This window comes from Protopterus annectens, chromosome 3.part1 (assembly GCF_019279795.1).
Source record: "Protopterus annectens isolate FY-2018-M chromosome 3.part1, PAN1.0, whole genome shotgun sequence".
NCBI classification, from domain to species: domain Eukaryota; kingdom Metazoa; phylum Chordata; order Ceratodontiformes; family Protopteridae; genus Protopterus; species Protopterus annectens.
The window spans coordinates 128,966,918-128,984,396 of record NC_056732.1 but is presented as its reverse complement, the minus strand read 5'-3'; the positions used below and the strand labels follow the sequence as shown (position 1 = coordinate 128,984,396).

The window sequence follows — 17,479 nt, the reverse complement described above, 5'->3', positions numbered from 1 at the left end:
GATCCATGTACTGTTTAGAACTTGTTTGGTAGCAACCTTGAATTGTTGTGGGTGGTTAATTTTTCTAATGTCTAAAGGGAGTTTATTCCAAGATTGGGCAGGGTAATAGCTGTATAGGTTTTGTCCTATTTTGGTTTTGGGTTTGTAGATTTGGAGGAGGTTTTGGTCAGACCTTCGGAAATACCTAAGAGGTGTGTAGAGAGAGACAAGAGACAAGTAAGGCTATGTCAGGACAGAAGGAGCTTTGGTACAATATAAAATGTATGATCTGTAGCTGAGAGAGAGAGAGAGAGAGAGTAGTTGATGAGGAAATTCTAACCAGTTTAGACATTTAAGGGAATGACGGTGGTGAGAGTAGTAGGTTTGATTTGCAGTGAATCTATCAGGTTAGGCTTTTAGAAGGCATGCATGGGTTAGTGAAATTTTTGCTTTGCTAGAGAGAAATGTTTTGTTTCTGTAAACGCATGCAAGTCAAAATGAATCGTAGGTTATATCCTTAGTATACCATAAACTATACTTTCCTCATCGATCTAGACTGATCATGAAAAGGGGATTGTTTCTACAGTAAACTTAGAAATGTCTGGTGGTCATACCTCTCGAAACCTCTTTCCTCAGTAATTCTGGACAAAGCCAAAAATAATGGTCGACAAAGGCCCAAAATCAGTAGCAAATTTTAAATGTTGCTCTTGAATGTAGGAAGTTACTACAAAACAAGTTTTTGATTGGTATCAATTTTCCGAAGGACATGAAATACAAAACTCAACTCTGTCATTATTTAGTTACCTCACTTCTCAATGATTTCCCAGAAAACCGCAACATTTATGAGATGCAGTGAAAAAAATCTCTACGGTCTGCAAAATTCTGGATCAGATGAGAGGTATGCTGCTAGTGACCATTTAAACAAACAAGATATACAAAAGATCAAGTCCAAGGATACAGAGTTCACCTTGAAGCCAATCAATAATATTTGTCAAGGCCAGTCTACTGTTTACATTAAAGCCATTGGACTTGATTGCATTTACCATGTAAAAGTTTGTGTCACTTCTGCTCTCTAATAAATCCAGCTCCCTTGGCTTTCATTTATTGCTGTTTAACATCTTTCCAGCACAACAAAAGGGGAAACCCAGCTGAGAAAATGAGAGCCACGGTTCTGTGCATCACTCTGACTCTTTTCTATGTCGCCTATGCAGGTGCTACTGCTGTGCAAAAAGACTTTGACCTGAAAAAGGCAAGTAAAAGCTTTTTTTATGAACACTTGCATTTGTTTAAAAATGATGAATGCTAAATTAGAAATGTTAATTTCTTTAATAATTTGAGGATGTCATATGTTAGCTGAAAACAAATGAGGTTTCACTTAAATAGTGAAATTTAATGTACTTCAGCTTAGGCATTTCTGCTGAAAAGTCTCAACTCTTCAATGAATGCATAGAGTGTTACGTAAAAGTATGGAAAATTTTGCAGTCTTCAGAAAATCATTGTTGCAAACGACTTATCTGGTTAAGTCAAGCAAAACATCAAATCTCCTGTGTTATTTTGTTCTTCTTGTAATCTGAACATTGACAAAAGATGTTTGCTTAACTTAGGACATAAGGTTCAGATTAATTCTGCCACTTAGGAGTACAGAAAATTGTTTTAATAAAGGTAATGGTTGAGTAAATTACTAAGCCTAGGCAGCTGTCTGACACAGTAAAAGTCTTTCGGCTTCTCCCGGTTAGGGGTCACCACAGTGGAACTCTGGTCTGCTCATGATTGGCAGAGGATTTTATAGTGCCGAGTTGCCAGCCCGATGCCCAACTTTCAACAAAGGCATGCCCATTCACGCTCGGACCTACATGCATGTCTTTAATGTCACTCAACCGCGGGAAAGATATGCAGACTCCACACAGAAAGCGCTTCAGCTGAGAATCGAATGGGAGAACCTCTTGCTGTGAGGCAGCAATGCTAACCGCTGCACCACTGCGGTAGCTCCTCAAAGTACCCCAACTTGGCTAAAATATAACAGATTTCACTGGAAAGAGAGGAACATTAACCTGTCCTGGGGCAGAACAAAAAGGAAAATGTGTAGATCTATCAGTTTGTTTTCATTTCACTTAAAGTTATAGACTCTACTGCTATTTATGGATTGAAATTACTGAATACCACATTGAATTAGTTTGTGATTGATTCAGAATTATACATAGCACCTTTCGATATAAATGTGTTCAGCTAGAAATGCTGATCATTTTATGAGGAAAAGTAAGACCATCGTGACATAGTATTTATTTTTATTTTATAAACCAACTAAGCTAGAAAAGACCACATCACCCATTTTCAAAGGTATTGATCTTATTTTTACCTATTTGGCTTAATATTATTGATCTTATTTTTACCTATTTCACTTAATATTATTGATCTTATTTTTACCTATTTAGCTTAATATTATTGATCTTATTTTTTACCTATTTGGCTTAATATGTCCAAGAGTGACAATGAAAAATGTTTTGCAGACTGGCTGTAAATAGTGATTGATGTCATATTCTTTATACACAAGAATGCAAAAAAAGGAACAATGTAATAGTTTTATATCTGCCTTAAAATATGCAGGCATAATCCAGGATCACTTAGTTTAATCATAAACAAGTAAAAGGCAATGTGTTCTGAGTAAAATAATCAAAAATGAAAATGCACTATACATTAAAATACAACTTAAAGCAACCCGCAGGCTGGGAAATAACTGTAGAATGAGTTGGCATAAGAAACAGCAATGCCTACAAGAACTAGATTTTATTAAAAAAACTGTGTTACAGTAGACATGACAAAATGATTCAGTTCACAAGCAACTAAATATGTACAGCCTAAAAAATGCTTAACTCCAGAACTGTTCAGAAAAAGAATTCAAATCACATGCAGAATAATTATTGGTTGTGAATAAGTCCTTCTGTACTGGTGAAGATGTGACAGAAACATTTATTTTGATGTATAAAATTTGAATGCATTTGTAATACTAAGAGGGTACAACCATTATATACAGATTATATTGAACTCCTGTTTGCAATGGGTCTTTGATCACGTTTTAATCATAACGTTTCATCAAAACAGGCACATGTAAAGAAGCTTTGAGGAAAGTCAGTAGCAGAAATAAAGAGCTGCCTTACAGAATTTGATAATTACAAATGGAAAAAATTCATTTCAAGTGAACTTGGTAAAGCACTTACCATACTTTATACCCTGCTTCTCGAAACATGCATACAGTATGCAAATGGCATGTGCATCTCTGCATATATACATAGAGACATGCAGACAGTGTATGTCTACATATTTACATAGAAACATGCAGACAGTATGCAAACGGTATGTGTGTGTCAACATATATATGTAGAACCATGCAGACAGTATGCAAACAGTGTGTGTGTCTGCATATATATATATATATATATATATATATATATATGTGTGTGTGTAGAAACATGCAGATAGTATGCAAACAGTATGTGTCTGCATATATACGTAGAAACATGCAGATAGTACGCAAACAGTATGTGTGTCTGCATATATATGTAGAAACATGCAGACAGTACACAAACAGTGTCTGTGTCTGTATATATACATAGAAACATGCAGACATTATGCAAACAGTATGTGCGTGTGTCTACATATATATGTAGAAACATGCAGACAATAGGCAGATGGTATGTGTCCTTCTGCATATATATATATATATATATATATATATATATATATATATATGTATATATATATATATATATATGTATAGATAAATTATACATATAGATGTTTATATATGTCTATTTACAAAATTGTCATACACATGCATCTGATGAAAACAGCTGGTCATGTTGTTTTTGTCATTTACAATCCAGCAATATACAAGAAAATAGTTTTTACTCTGCAATCATAAATCCATAGTAATTCAACTCCCCCAACATTAAAATGTAGATGTTCATGCATAAACATGCATTCTCATATTAGACAGCCATACAGACTTGAAAGTGTTTGCAGCTTTATAAATAAAATTTTACTCAATAAAATGCAACTGCGTGTATATATCAAACTAAGAAAATGAACCAGAGTAGGACTAGCCTGGTGGGTCACTGATGATATTGCGAAAGCTTTTAACAGCAGGAATGATCCTTTACAAAGCATGTTTTCTACAACAAAGCAGGCAGTCTTAACAAATGATGCATAATTCAAAGGGATAAATCCTTAGAGCAGAAGGATGTTTTAAGGTTACCTCTATGAGAAAATGTAATTTTGTCAGTGTCAGTGATGCAATAAGTAGCACAGTCACCGACTGTCCAGAAGGCTGTGGGTTTTATTCCACATCAGGAACATCAATTGCTAACACTGTATAGTCTAGCATAAAGGGAGTCATATACTCCTAAGTGTGCTGTCCTTTGGATGAGACATTAAACCAGGACCCCATATGCTTGAGTTGGTGGTAGCTCAGGTGGATATAAAAGATCCCATTGCACCTATCAAAAACAGTAGAGGACCTTTATTTATATAAAAAAATAAATATCTACAACATATTTATAAATATTTACAAATGTACACACATTTTATTTACTATTTTACAGTTCAAAAACACATGTTCCATAGTTTCTTCTTCTTGACAATGTAAACATATTCTACCACTTTTCTTTTTATGTGACATATTTCCCTTCACTGGTAATTTATCTATTATCAGTCTCCAGACTGACGTTATACCATCTGCTTCTTATTTTTGTGCTTTATTTTTCCATCTGTTAGATTTTCCCCTGGTTTTACATAGTAATGTATTTTTATTACATTCTTATAACATATTTTCTTTTTCTATATCATCATTTTTTATTTTCCACAAATATTTTTTCTTGATAACAGTTTATTGGGTCTATATTAGATAAACGAATGCTTAAATGTTCGAATCTCTAAATGCATACCTTTAGAGATCAAACAGTTAAGTGTTCGAATATCTTCAAAAATTAAAAAAAAAAAGTAAATAAAAAAACTGAAGGGTGTAAGCAGGGGGGAAAACACCCCCTGCACCCCCACATGGGGGGCTGCATCCCAGACACCACACGCTACTTAAATATAACAACTCCAAGATCGCGCTACAGTGTAGGGAATGGGAAATTTCCTGTTTCCGCGCTGTAGTGCACTGAAGTGCCATCTCGGAGTTGGTATATTTACTTTTTGGTTTATTACATTTTTGAACACTTAACTGTTCGATCTCTAAAGGTCAACCTGTAGAGATTCGAACATTTAAGCATTCATCAATGTAATATAGACCCCAGTTTATTGCTTTATACCATTGCCCAAAATTTATCATACTTTTATTTATACAATTTTACTCTCTTTAATTTATTCACTACAACCCTAAACCTCCTTCCTCTTTATTTATATGCAGAACTCCTCTTTTTACTGGGTTTAATCTATAAACCCATGTAAATGACAAAATGTTTGCAATATTTCATTTTCCAATACTGTTGGCAACATAAGTACACTTGCTAAGTGTGCTTATGTTCCCATCAGTACTGAATTTATCAAATAAATCTTTTTTTTTTCTGTATGATAGACAGGTTTGTTTTATTTATTTATTTATTTATTCCTCCCTGAATTATTCTTGCATCCTTTATTCACAAGTTTTATACCCAACACAGAAATTTTACTCATTGTAAAATATATATCAGCTATCTTTATTACAGCACCTAACCCTTTATTTTTATATGTAAATCCAACCTTATCACCTACAGATACTCATTTGTGCAAATTACTTCCTTTATCAATTTTTTTTTGCAATTATTATAATTTAATTTCCATATGTTAACAGAACTGGAATTCTTAGTCCTTCAGGTGTTGCATAACCCACTTCCCTCATTTTATAATTTATTTCACATACTGTCATGTTCATAACTAATGCCAAAGAGTATACAACTAATTGGACATCCCTGTCTTATAGCACTCTTCATGTGTACCTCTTGACTTAATCAGCCATTTATAAGTATTTTTGCTTTATTATTACTATAAGCTGATATACATAATTTCCTAACTTTCTCATTTACATTATATTTGTTTAATATTACTCATAATAGTTCATGCCCAATTGTATCAAATGGCTTTTTAAGGTCTGTTATCATGATTTTTGCTTCTTTTCTATTCATATCATCCACAAATTCTCTATCATGAATAATTATTGACAACCTTTCCCCTTTATACTATATAACTATATAAACTATCTTTCATAATATTTTCCATTTTAGTTTCAAATAGTCATAATCGCTTAAGGTACTAAACATGCGTGATTCATAATCCATAGTCTCCATAATGACCACCCCTCCCCCTTTATCCTGTTTCATAAGTCTATATCCCAAATGTAAAACTTTGCAATAATGACCTGTCCTTAAAGGATAATTTTTTTTCCTTCTCTCATATGACCCTTCAAATTCCTAAATGCTGCCTGTATAGGTTCCTGAAATATCTTTAAAGTGGGAATGGGAGGTGGATTAATAACGGTCATCTTTTTAAAACAATCAGCTGAGTTGTGGGAATCAGAACTGTAAACAAGACTTCCTAGATTAATCATTCTAAGAAATAATTTCAAATCAACCAGTGCATCAACTGGTTTTAAGGTTCTACTAGGAACAAATTGGAAATGTTTTGAAAATAATTCGGAAAAGGTTACATTGATATTCAAGTCAGTATAATTAAAATATTAAAATTGCAATAAGTAGTTTAATTCCTCCATGTCTGGTCATGATGCAGTCTGCTTCTGAAGCTGAGGTGGAGAGAGTCTCTGTTGTCCCACTTAATTTCAAAGGATATAAATCGATTGTTTTATGAGCTTGTATTGCTCTGAAGTAGTCTGATGTTATAGCAGACAAAAGTGCTTAACTAGTTTGTTTTCTGTCAATAAACCAGTGCAGTTTTGTCCATTTCCTTGTTCTTGAATATCTTTTTCTTCACATCATATTCCTACAAAAACAATTTTTATATTTTTCCTTATATATTCACCATTCATACCAGTTTTTGTAAAATACCATCATAGTAATATGATCTTTCCATAATCATATTACTAATATCTTTCTTTCTTCATTCCATGCTTTTTCATATATCCTTTTCATTTCTTTGACTATTTTATATGTTCCTTGTTTTCCTTTATCTCTAGCCATATTGCAGGATGGTCAGAAAATCCTGTTTCAAGCACCCCCCCCTTCTCCTATAATCCTTCTGATACTACAAAATAATCTGTTTCAGGTTTATACATATCCCTTTTTTAAGTCCATGAATTTTTGTCCCAATTTTTTATCTTACTTCTAACATTTCTTCTATATCATTTCCTTTCTTTTTATGTTTGCCTCTTAAATCACAATTAACATCTATTGTTATAACATTCTTATTTATCACTACATAATTTAAAATCTGATGAAATAAGCTTTCCCTTTCTTTACAATTACTATATATAATGTTATAATTCGGTATACTTGTTCATTCCATTTTAAATTTACAGTGGTGAATCTTCCAATTTTTTGCTAAAGTTGCATTGCATATCTTTATTGTGTCTGGGTATTCAAGAATGTCTCTCGTTTCCCAAATTCTGAATCATCTTCCCTCCTTATAATTATCTGTAATCTTTTTTCATTTGTTAAATATAATCTAATATAATCACATCTACATCACATGTATTCACCACTCCAAAATCTCTATTCTTCTATATTCTTAATATTATTTAGATTTACAGAAAACACTGTAAAATGTTTATTTTCTCTCTAATTCACAGTTTCATACAGTTCATAGCTAATTCCTAGGCTAGCTATCTCAATAGACCATTCAAAGCCTAGTCAATTTCCCTCCCAAAGGTGAAAATTAAACAGTACCTTTTCTGTGAGCCAAACACCTTTACCATTACACCAACCCCTAATCATTATCTGTATATGTTATTTTTCATCCATTTCCTTTCTTTTTCTTTTTTATTTATCCCTTTCAATTTTATTTTTCTTTTACAAATAGAATCCTTTATTTCTTTTACTACCTCCTAGTTTGTCATCTTCACTTATTTCAGAACCCTTTTCTATGTCCCCTGTTTTTTCATCATGTAATTTTCCTTCTGTTTCTACTATTTCTAGTTTTTTCTGCCTATTTTTTCCTCCATTTTTCCTTATACTTTTTAACAATCCATCCGTAAATGTAAAATTTTATTACATTTATAACATTTCGATTAACATTTTTTGTATCATGGCTGATTTCTTCACAAAAATAACATATTTTATCACACTTATTAAATGTTCTCCTTTTCCACAAAAAATATGTTTTGAATTGTCCCCAGTATTTTCTGACACCCATATTCCCCTCCACACTTATCATGCTTGGCATATATGTATATATATATATATATATATATATAATTTTTTAACTTTGTATTTTCAGCATATTACAATCTTATACACAGATCATAATCCACATTTTGTCAAACTTGTGTAATGTCTAGTACTTCTTTATATAAAGTTTTCAAATGTCCTTATAAATTCTCTCTCTTCAAAATTGTACACGAGTTTTCTTTTTGACTCCCTGTTAAATGCTTTTATCAGATAAAGATTCCATAGGTTACAGTCTTTCTTTTTTCATATTCTCCAAGAAAATTTTCCAAAAACATTCTAAAATGCGTCACAAAATGTGTTTGTTATTAAGAATAAATGAGCTTTATCTCATGTGCTTTTACACCCAAAAGAGCTACTAAATTACCCCACACTTCATACCTGTCCATTTCTTTGTCTGTTTTATCCTGTATCCATACCATGTACTTCTGGGTTTTTTTCAGTTTCTTCTGCCTTCTTTTCTGCTACTTCCCTTTTGCTTTTTTTTTTTTTTTTTTTTTACTTTCTGTGCATATGTTTTCTTTTTCATCTCAACACTATTTTGCAGAATTGCCTCTGCATTCTACTTTTGTATTTTCTCGATAATGTACCCCCAAAAAGCATCATAATTTTCTGTCTCACTCTGCATCACCATTTCTGCAAGTCAGTCATAATGCAACCTTCCCAGCTGGAGGGTTGTAATTATGCATCTAACATTTGCTGACGCATCTCCAAAAAACAGATTTCTTTGAAACATGTCCAGAAAGTCCTGCACACATTCTCCAGTCTCGATATTTGCTTTCTCCTCCATTTCTCTAGCCACTCCATTATCTCCTTCACTCTTTGTTTTCCTGTTTCTCTGGGCTGACTCCGTGTCTGGAATGGAAACAAGTAGTGTTCCTGAAAAATGGGTCCCACTCTCAACAGTTATGAGTAGGGGTTCTTTATTGATAATTGCCACTTATGTGCATTATTTACATTATTTACATAGTATATTTTATTTATAATAATTTACACCTTTGTACAGTACAAGACAATTTCATTCCCCCACCCTTTTTCCAAACCCATAAATGTATTTTCTTCAAGATTTCTGATAAAATCCATTTCCCGTTAATCTTTACTTCATTAAGTCTCTTAACCCACAATGTCCATAAAATAAAAAAAAATTTTATCAATTTTTTCAACTTTTTTTATTTTGTTACCATAATACCCATATTCAAACATGTTCACATTTAAGTGTTCCACCTTTTTAAAACCTTTCAACATTTTGTTTTTTTACATATTTCTTCCCATAACTCCTGTACTCTAGAACATTTCAAAAATACATGTTCTGTTGTTTCAAGTTCCCCACAATGAGTACATATCCTTTCTTGCATTCTTTTATATGGCATGTTAGTTTTAATTGGTAGCTTATTGATCATCACATAAAGCTTTGCATTCATGTATTTTCTTACACCACATAAATCTCATTTAATAGCATTCTTTTTCTCCATCTCTAAATGTTTCCAAGGAAAATTAAAATGACGTTCCTTCATAATATTCAAAGACCATTCTTTCCTATTTTTTCAAGTGTGTTTATATTCAGTTTCCATAAACAGATTTTGTTTTGGTACTCTCTTATATCTTCATTCGTATAATTTTTAAATCTTTTCCCCATTCCCATTTTCCCCCAAACACTTATAATTTACTTACAAAATCTATTCTGTCAAATTCTTCTCTCTTTTATAACTTAGTAAGGCCCTATACAAATTCAAAGAAACCACATGAACAATAGGGTTAATTAACCCTAATCTTCCTCCTCCTTTCTTTGCATACAACCCCCCCTTCTATAATCTGTAACCCCATATGAACAAAATTACAATTGATGTAATCTCGTTTTCATAATTAGAATCAGATAAATACTTGCTAAATAAGCTAACTTGCCTAAGAGTATAGAATTTATCAAATAAAGGTTTTTTCTTGTATGATAATTTATATGGGGTCTGTATTACAAGACCAAAGATGCATTCTTTCGAATGTGTCTTGGTTGAACTTAAAAGGCTGAAAATGCAAAATATTGAAGCGGCTGTTAAGTGAATTCTTTCCCTGGGAAAGAATTTGCTTGGCTGCTTTGGTACTTTGCCATTTTTGGCACTGTAATGCGGTCTTGGAGTTGGTATATTTAAGTGGGGGGCAAAGCCCCCCACTTAATGTAATGTTTGAATTTTTTTTTTTTTTTTTTGTTGGAACAGCTATTTTTTTCCAAGGGACACTTTGGCATTGTATGCCTTTGCTTACATAGAGTCGATTAATCACCATTCGCTTTTTTAAGCATTCGGTGATCTAATATAGACCCTTTATATGATTTCCAAAATGTGCATATATATATCTGAATTCCTGTAAATTTTTTTCTCATTGTTTTTCTTATGGTCATTTGATCCAAATACTATTCCTAGTATATTTATAACCTCTATGTTAAACTATACATCTTTTATATTTCCTATTAATCCAAAACCTTTACTTTTGTCCTTATTTTTCTTGTATGCTGCCTTAATTACTTTTACTATCCTTTAGCTTGTATTATAAGCCCCTAATATATCCCATAAAGGTTCATACTGTATTCTATCAAATGCCTTACTTAAATGTCCTACCATAATTTTAGCTTCCACCTTTTTTATTTATAATATCCTCTATTACTTCTATTACTATCCATAATAAATTGTGACTTCTTCCCCCATTTCTACCAATAATTGTATGATCAAGCAATTTATCTACTTTGTTAGTCTTAGTTATTATTCTCATAAATAGCTGATAGTCTGTATTATTTAATACTATTCGTCTCCATTTTTTATATTGTCTTTCTCTCCTTTTTTCCATATAAATTTAATGATCCCAATATATATCTCTTTATCTACCATACCTATCTTTAGCCATTCATTTAATACGTCCACAAAAAACACTTTTTGCCAATTTTCCATAACACTATACATATGATATTCAATAATATACAGAGCTGTAGCTTTATCCAGATTGAGATCTTTCAATATTTCATTTAGCTCTTTCAAATTTACATTTTTTCTCAAAATATGCATTATCTTCTTTAATTAGTTATTTAACTATTTCTGTCACTTTTGCCTCTTTCTTTACAAAGGTATGCAGTACATATATATATATATTTAATCACATCAAGTATTGCATCTTGTGTAATTATTTTTTCATTATTCTTTACTTCATCTATTATTATTTTATTCTTTTTATTAATTTATTCAAGGTGCCACCTCTTCTTTTCTTCCATGTAAAAATATTTTTGTTTATGTAACAGTTTCCTAATCTTCTCCTGATTTATGTCATATATTTCCTTTTCTTTCTCCTAAAATGCTGTTTTATCCCCTCAATATTTCTTTAAACGCTTCATGTCTCAACATATTTTAATTTCTCTACCCTTCACTTTTCATCTTGACACTCGAAAAACATGTTTTTTTTATTTCCCTTGAAACTTATCTTCCAGCTTGTCCAATTTTCATAAAATATTGTCATACCTATATGATCCTTCCATAGTTTATTAATCTCTTCCCTATCCTCTTTAAATCTTTTTCATTAAGCCTCTTGACACCTTTACCTGTTATTGTGTATCCTTATTTCTTGTGTACCTCTATCCATATGGCTACATGATCTGAAAAGCCTGTCCTTTTTATCTTTTTTTTGTAAACTGTCAGATACTAAAAAAGTCAATTTCAATTTTATTTTCACCTCTTCTGTAAGTCCAGTGTTTACTATCCCATGTGTATAGCTATCCACTTTTTATTATCTCATGTATAATTTTAACATCACTACTTTTTCTTTCTTATTCTTAAATTGCAATTAAAATCCCCAGTAATATTATATCCATACTAAAATCTGCATCATTTTGAATGTTTTTAAACATTATCTCTTTCTTTATATCACAATATTTGTTTTCCATTTTAAATCTATTACCATTATTCTTCCTAATTCTATTATTGTAAAATCTAACATGTTTAATGTTTTCTTGACATAATACACCTATTCCTGAATAGGTATATTTCTCATAGCATAGTCCATATAATATTTCTAACCCATAATAGTTCAGTTTGTAACCTCTCTTCTTCTGTCAAGATTCTAGTATATTCTACTATAATTATATTTCTATCAAGTAAAGAAAACCATTCTAAAATACCTAATCTTTTTTAATATTCTTCATACTATTAGCATATAAAACTAAGATCTTCAGCCTTTAAAATGAAATTATCCACCTCTTATCCTTTACCTTTTTTGTTTTCCTTCACTACACTTTAAAAATTTATTTTCTGATCTTTCTCCCATTCACCTATAACATTTCCCCCCCACACTACTTGCCAGTTTACATATTCCTCTTCCCTTTTATCAAGCACCTCTTCTTCCCCTCCTCTTTCCCTCCATTATTATATCTTTATTTCATTCCTGTGTACTAACGAGTCTTTTTTGTTCCTTTTCTATATTTATATCTGTCATATACCAGAGCCTGTGTATATGCTTTTCCTGTAACCTCTACATTTTCTTCACAATCCACCCACGTATGTCCAGTTTTTCCACATTTTTTTTTACATTTTGTCACATTTTCTTGCTTCATGCCTTGTTTTACCACAAATAAAACATTTCCATTTATCACAATCATTAATCAAGTGTTTATTTTTTCCACAGAAAAATATGTTTTTTGCTGCTGTCTATATTTAACAAATCATCTGTTACCATTCATACTAATCACACTTGGAATATGAATGGCATTTTCATTTTCAAAATAATCCCACATTTCTAGCCCCCAGTCCATAAACCTCAGTCATCATATATTTTTGTTGTATCCAGGCCATCTTTACATATAATCTTTAGTTCCATTCTAAATTGGATCAAGCCTCTCTTTTTGGTTTCTCTATGCAATGCCTACATCACTTATTCCAAGGATTGCATTTCTTTTTTTGTTCATGCCATTCTAAAAAAAATTCTCCATACACTGTCTTGTTTTAAAGAATATATCACAGTACATTTTTTATTAATAAGAATAAAGACTGTTACCTCCTTGGGTAAAACACCCAGTGGTGCAATTGTCGTATCCCATACTTCATACCTATCAAGTCCATTCTCTTTCTTGATGCTTAATTATATAACAAATTTCTTCTTCATTTCAACTCTTCTCTCTCCATCTGTGTGTAGGATTTCTTTCTTACCGTTCCCTCCTCAGCCTCCTCCTCTTGTATCTTCTCCATAATTTCAACCCATGAAGCCACCACTTTGCTCTCTGGTCTACTCTGATCAGTCATTTCCTTTAAATAAGTATCCCACAATGCAGTTTTGTGGTGCTACTTCTTCATTGAAGAGATTTTGCTGAAATATCTTCTCCATGTCATAAGCCAAGCGATCATTCCTTCCAAGATCCATCTCTTGATAATGCTCTGCTGCTTCATATGATTCAACAATTGCTTCTCTGTACTACTCACAAGGTAATTCTTCCTTCTTGCTTCCATCTGTCACCGCACACACCCTTGTACCATCGCTATCAGTCATTCATGCTTCCATATCTCGCTGCATTATACTTGCCTATGCACTCAGAATAGAAACAAGAAGTGCATCTCAGAGACTTCCCATACTCTGGAACAAACTACCTATCTATATCAAACAATGCTCCTCATTAGCACTCTTCAAGAAAAATCTTGATAACTGTATAGGAGATAGGAAATTCACCCGGGGATCACTTCTGTGGCTCTGCTTGACAGGGGCACAGGAAAATAATTTTCTTGCATGGGAAAAGCCAAGGTACCATTTCCCTAAGCTTATATAGGCCCTAGGGCCAATAGCCTAGTACCTACCTATGACCCTATCTGCAAAGCATGTCCCCATATGCAGAGTGGGGGAAGTTCCCCAGTGCCCTGGCCAAATTTCCCTAGTAGTATAAATACCACATTGGGTCTCCTTTGAAAAGAGGCTACTAGCCTAGTAGAACTAATCCGGTCAACAAAGACTAAATAATATTTTTCATTTACTGGTATAATCTTCATATGAGAAATATTAAAACATAAACACAACAGTGTTTATTAAATGCAGCCAATGAGGGTGAAGGCTGCGGTATACAGTGTGTGTATGGCTCTGTGTGCATGCACTGTAGAATGTTTGTGTGGGAGACAATGAGAGAGTGAGTGAGCATATGCATATTTTGAGGAAACAATTAAAGGTTATCAAGTAGCTTTGTTGGTTCATCTTGATGAAACAGTAGGGCATGGGTACAAATGTTACTAGAATTTGACCACTATGTCAACAGAAAGGCAAAGGCAAATGCTTAGACTTTAGGTCTATTGCTTCATCTGGGTACCTTGATATTACAAATAAAATTTAAGTGACTTACTTGTTTTGGGAATGTCTGTGATAGGAATTTTCTAAGAATTTACTCACGACTGGAACATTCAGCATCCAGGTAAAATGACAGACTTGTGCAAATTATGCTGGATTTAATCAGAACATGGTATAATGTTAAGTACAACATAATTCTTCACAGAAAATTTCCAGCACATATTTAGAGAGATTCAATGATATACTGCTTAGAAAATGCCTGATAGCAACTATATAAATTTGAACAAGTTTGAAAGCAAATTCAGTAAAGTCTATATTATGTGTCTGTAAAGGAAGAGTATGATTACCAAAAGGAATTATTCAGTGTACATCTCTTCAGTAAATAAATATATAAATATTCTTGATAGTTTCTAGGCACATGGCATGGTCTCGCTACTGCCACAAACTCAGACTGGTTCCTGGGAAAGCTTAAGTGTGTACCATGCCTGGCACAACTCAACCTCACTGCAGATGGGAACATCGAACTAACTCGCAGCTACATATGGTAAGTGTGGAGCAATTACATAAATAATAAATTAGTCTTTTTAGGGAAAATGTCAGGTAAAGAACAGTCCGTCACTTTTAGAAGTATCTGTCCATCATGATTAATATGTCTCAGTCCAAGCATGAACAACACATCGAGAATGATGCTAAGAATATAAAAATTGAAAGGAATGTTGGAGTAAATTCTGCAGAGTTCATGCTTAGCACATTTTTTCTATGTAATTTATAGCTGTTTTATAGGAGTTAAAATATATACCTGTTATGCCATTTATTTCATGAATACATATTTCTTATAATATAAAAGGTCCAAACCTTTGACACCATCTCCATTTTATGCTCCTTTCCAAGCTTTTTCAACTTAACTTCTCCCCTGCTACTATTTCCTGGTTTACCAGATACCTCACTAATAGCAATCTGTAAAATGGTTTTCAGTTTTATCCCCTTTTCTTCCTATAAATGTGGGTGTCCCTCAAGGCTCTAGTCTAGGTACCCTTCTCTAACTTTGTTGCTAATCGGCTTCATACATCCAATATGCAGATGACCCCACTATCATTACCATTGCTGATAACCTTTCTGACTTGCTCACCAACACCCAAACCTTTTTTAACCTCAGTGAAACCTGGATTACTAACAACCAACTCATACCTGACCCTAATAAGACTAAACTACTCCTATTCTTACCTAAATCTCTCCATCATCTTAAATCCTCTTTCACCATTTATTCCCTTAACACCTTAATCTCAACCGAACCCCATACTAAGCTCCTTGGTGTAATCATTGATGACTAACTTAAATTTGATCTCCATGTTCATAACTGTATAAAGAAAAAAAAAACACCAAAAGCTTGGGCTACTTTACAGAAACCAAAAGTTCCTCACCCCTAGCTCTAGAATCTCTCTTGACCAGATTTATCTTCTTCCTAATCTTTTGTACCGCTCTCAAATCCTCACCATCTTACAGTCCTCTCTACTATCTAAACTTGAAACTACATACAACAAAGCTGCCTGATTTGCAGCCAACATGCCACCAAAATCACATCACTGTCTCTCCAAATCCTCAGTTGGCCAGAATTTCCAAACCGTCTCATATATTCCCAACTTCTTTTAATCCACACTATCCTAAATAAGCCATCCTCCAGCCCTAGCACATCCCGTCCAGTCTCTGTCTATAACCCACCATGCTCCTTCAGAACTTCTGACCAGTGCCTCTTACAGATCTATAAACCTAAAAAAATCTCTTGGACAAAACCTATATAGCTATCTTACTGCTCTATCATGTAATAAGATTCCCTTTGCTCTCAGAAATATTAGTCATATACACAAAAATTCAAGACAACTCTCGGAAGTCGCCTATCCAGCACCTGGCATTGTCAGGGTAACCATCCCACCTAAATTTCCTCCCTCCCTCCCTTTCCTTTTTATAAATTTGTTTTCCTGAATAATAATATTGATTGTTTACTTCTTGTTTGCCTTCCTGTACTTGTCAGCTGTTCTTTATACCCTCTAATTTACTCATTCCAGTAACTTATTGCTAACTCCCTTTAAAATAACTCATTATTCAACTACCACTCTCTCTACCCCTCTAATTTGCAGTCCCTAGTATTCTGATTCTACTCTTCCTAGTCCCTCCTCTACCTCTCTCTGCCCCTCACACTACTATTTGTAAAACTAACGTAATGTTTCTAATACAGAATCACTAACATTTCTTCTGTGTCTTAATGGGAGCGCTACAGAATCCTGAAAGCCCAAAATCCTGAGACCAAAATACTGAAAACTCAAAATCCTGAAAACACACAGGATACTTATTCCAGCACAAGTACATACAGAAAGAAATAAAACACACACTATATTACTGTTCTACAAGTATAAGCAGGCAAGCCCCCCTGCACCCCCATGTGGGGGGGCTGCACCCCTTGCTACTTAAATATATCAACTCCAAGATCACACTTAGTGTAGTGAAGTGCATTCCTGAAGTTGATATATTTAAGTAACAGGGGGTGTGGGGGGCTTAGTGGGGCTTGCCCCCTGCATATAGTTGAAGGGTAATATGTTTCTGTATGTACATGTAGTGGAATATAGTAAGTGTTGGAGGTATGGGTGTTTTCAGGATTTTGAGTTTTCAAGATTTTGGTCTCAGGATTTTGGTTTTCAGGATTTTGGGCTTTCAGGATTCTGTAGCGCTCCCTTCTTAACTATCTTTGCCTGGACCATATGCTCTTCTGTACTGTCCCCTAATCTGTAAACTCTCACTTAGACATTTTCTTCTTGTACTATATTTGCTCATCTGTCCTA

At 33.3% G+C, this 17,479-nt stretch overlaps 1 protein-coding gene across 1 annotated transcript in view; it reads left to right on the top strand.

Annotated features, from left to right (window-relative positions):
• The first annotated feature begins 1,066 nt into the window (after nucleotides 1-1,066).
• The window catches only part of LOC122798844 (lipocalin-like), a 90,885-nt gene continuing 74,472 nt past the window's right edge, over nucleotides 1,067-17,479 (top strand). The window contains exons 1-2 of the mRNA XM_044067968.1: nucleotides 1,067-1,228; nucleotides 15,053-15,189. Of these exons, the coding sequence (XP_043923903.1) occupies nucleotides 1,136-1,228; nucleotides 15,053-15,189 (230 nt within the window). The 5' untranslated portion in view covers nucleotides 1,067-1,135. The remainder of the gene's footprint in view (nucleotides 1,229-15,052; nucleotides 15,190-17,479) is intronic.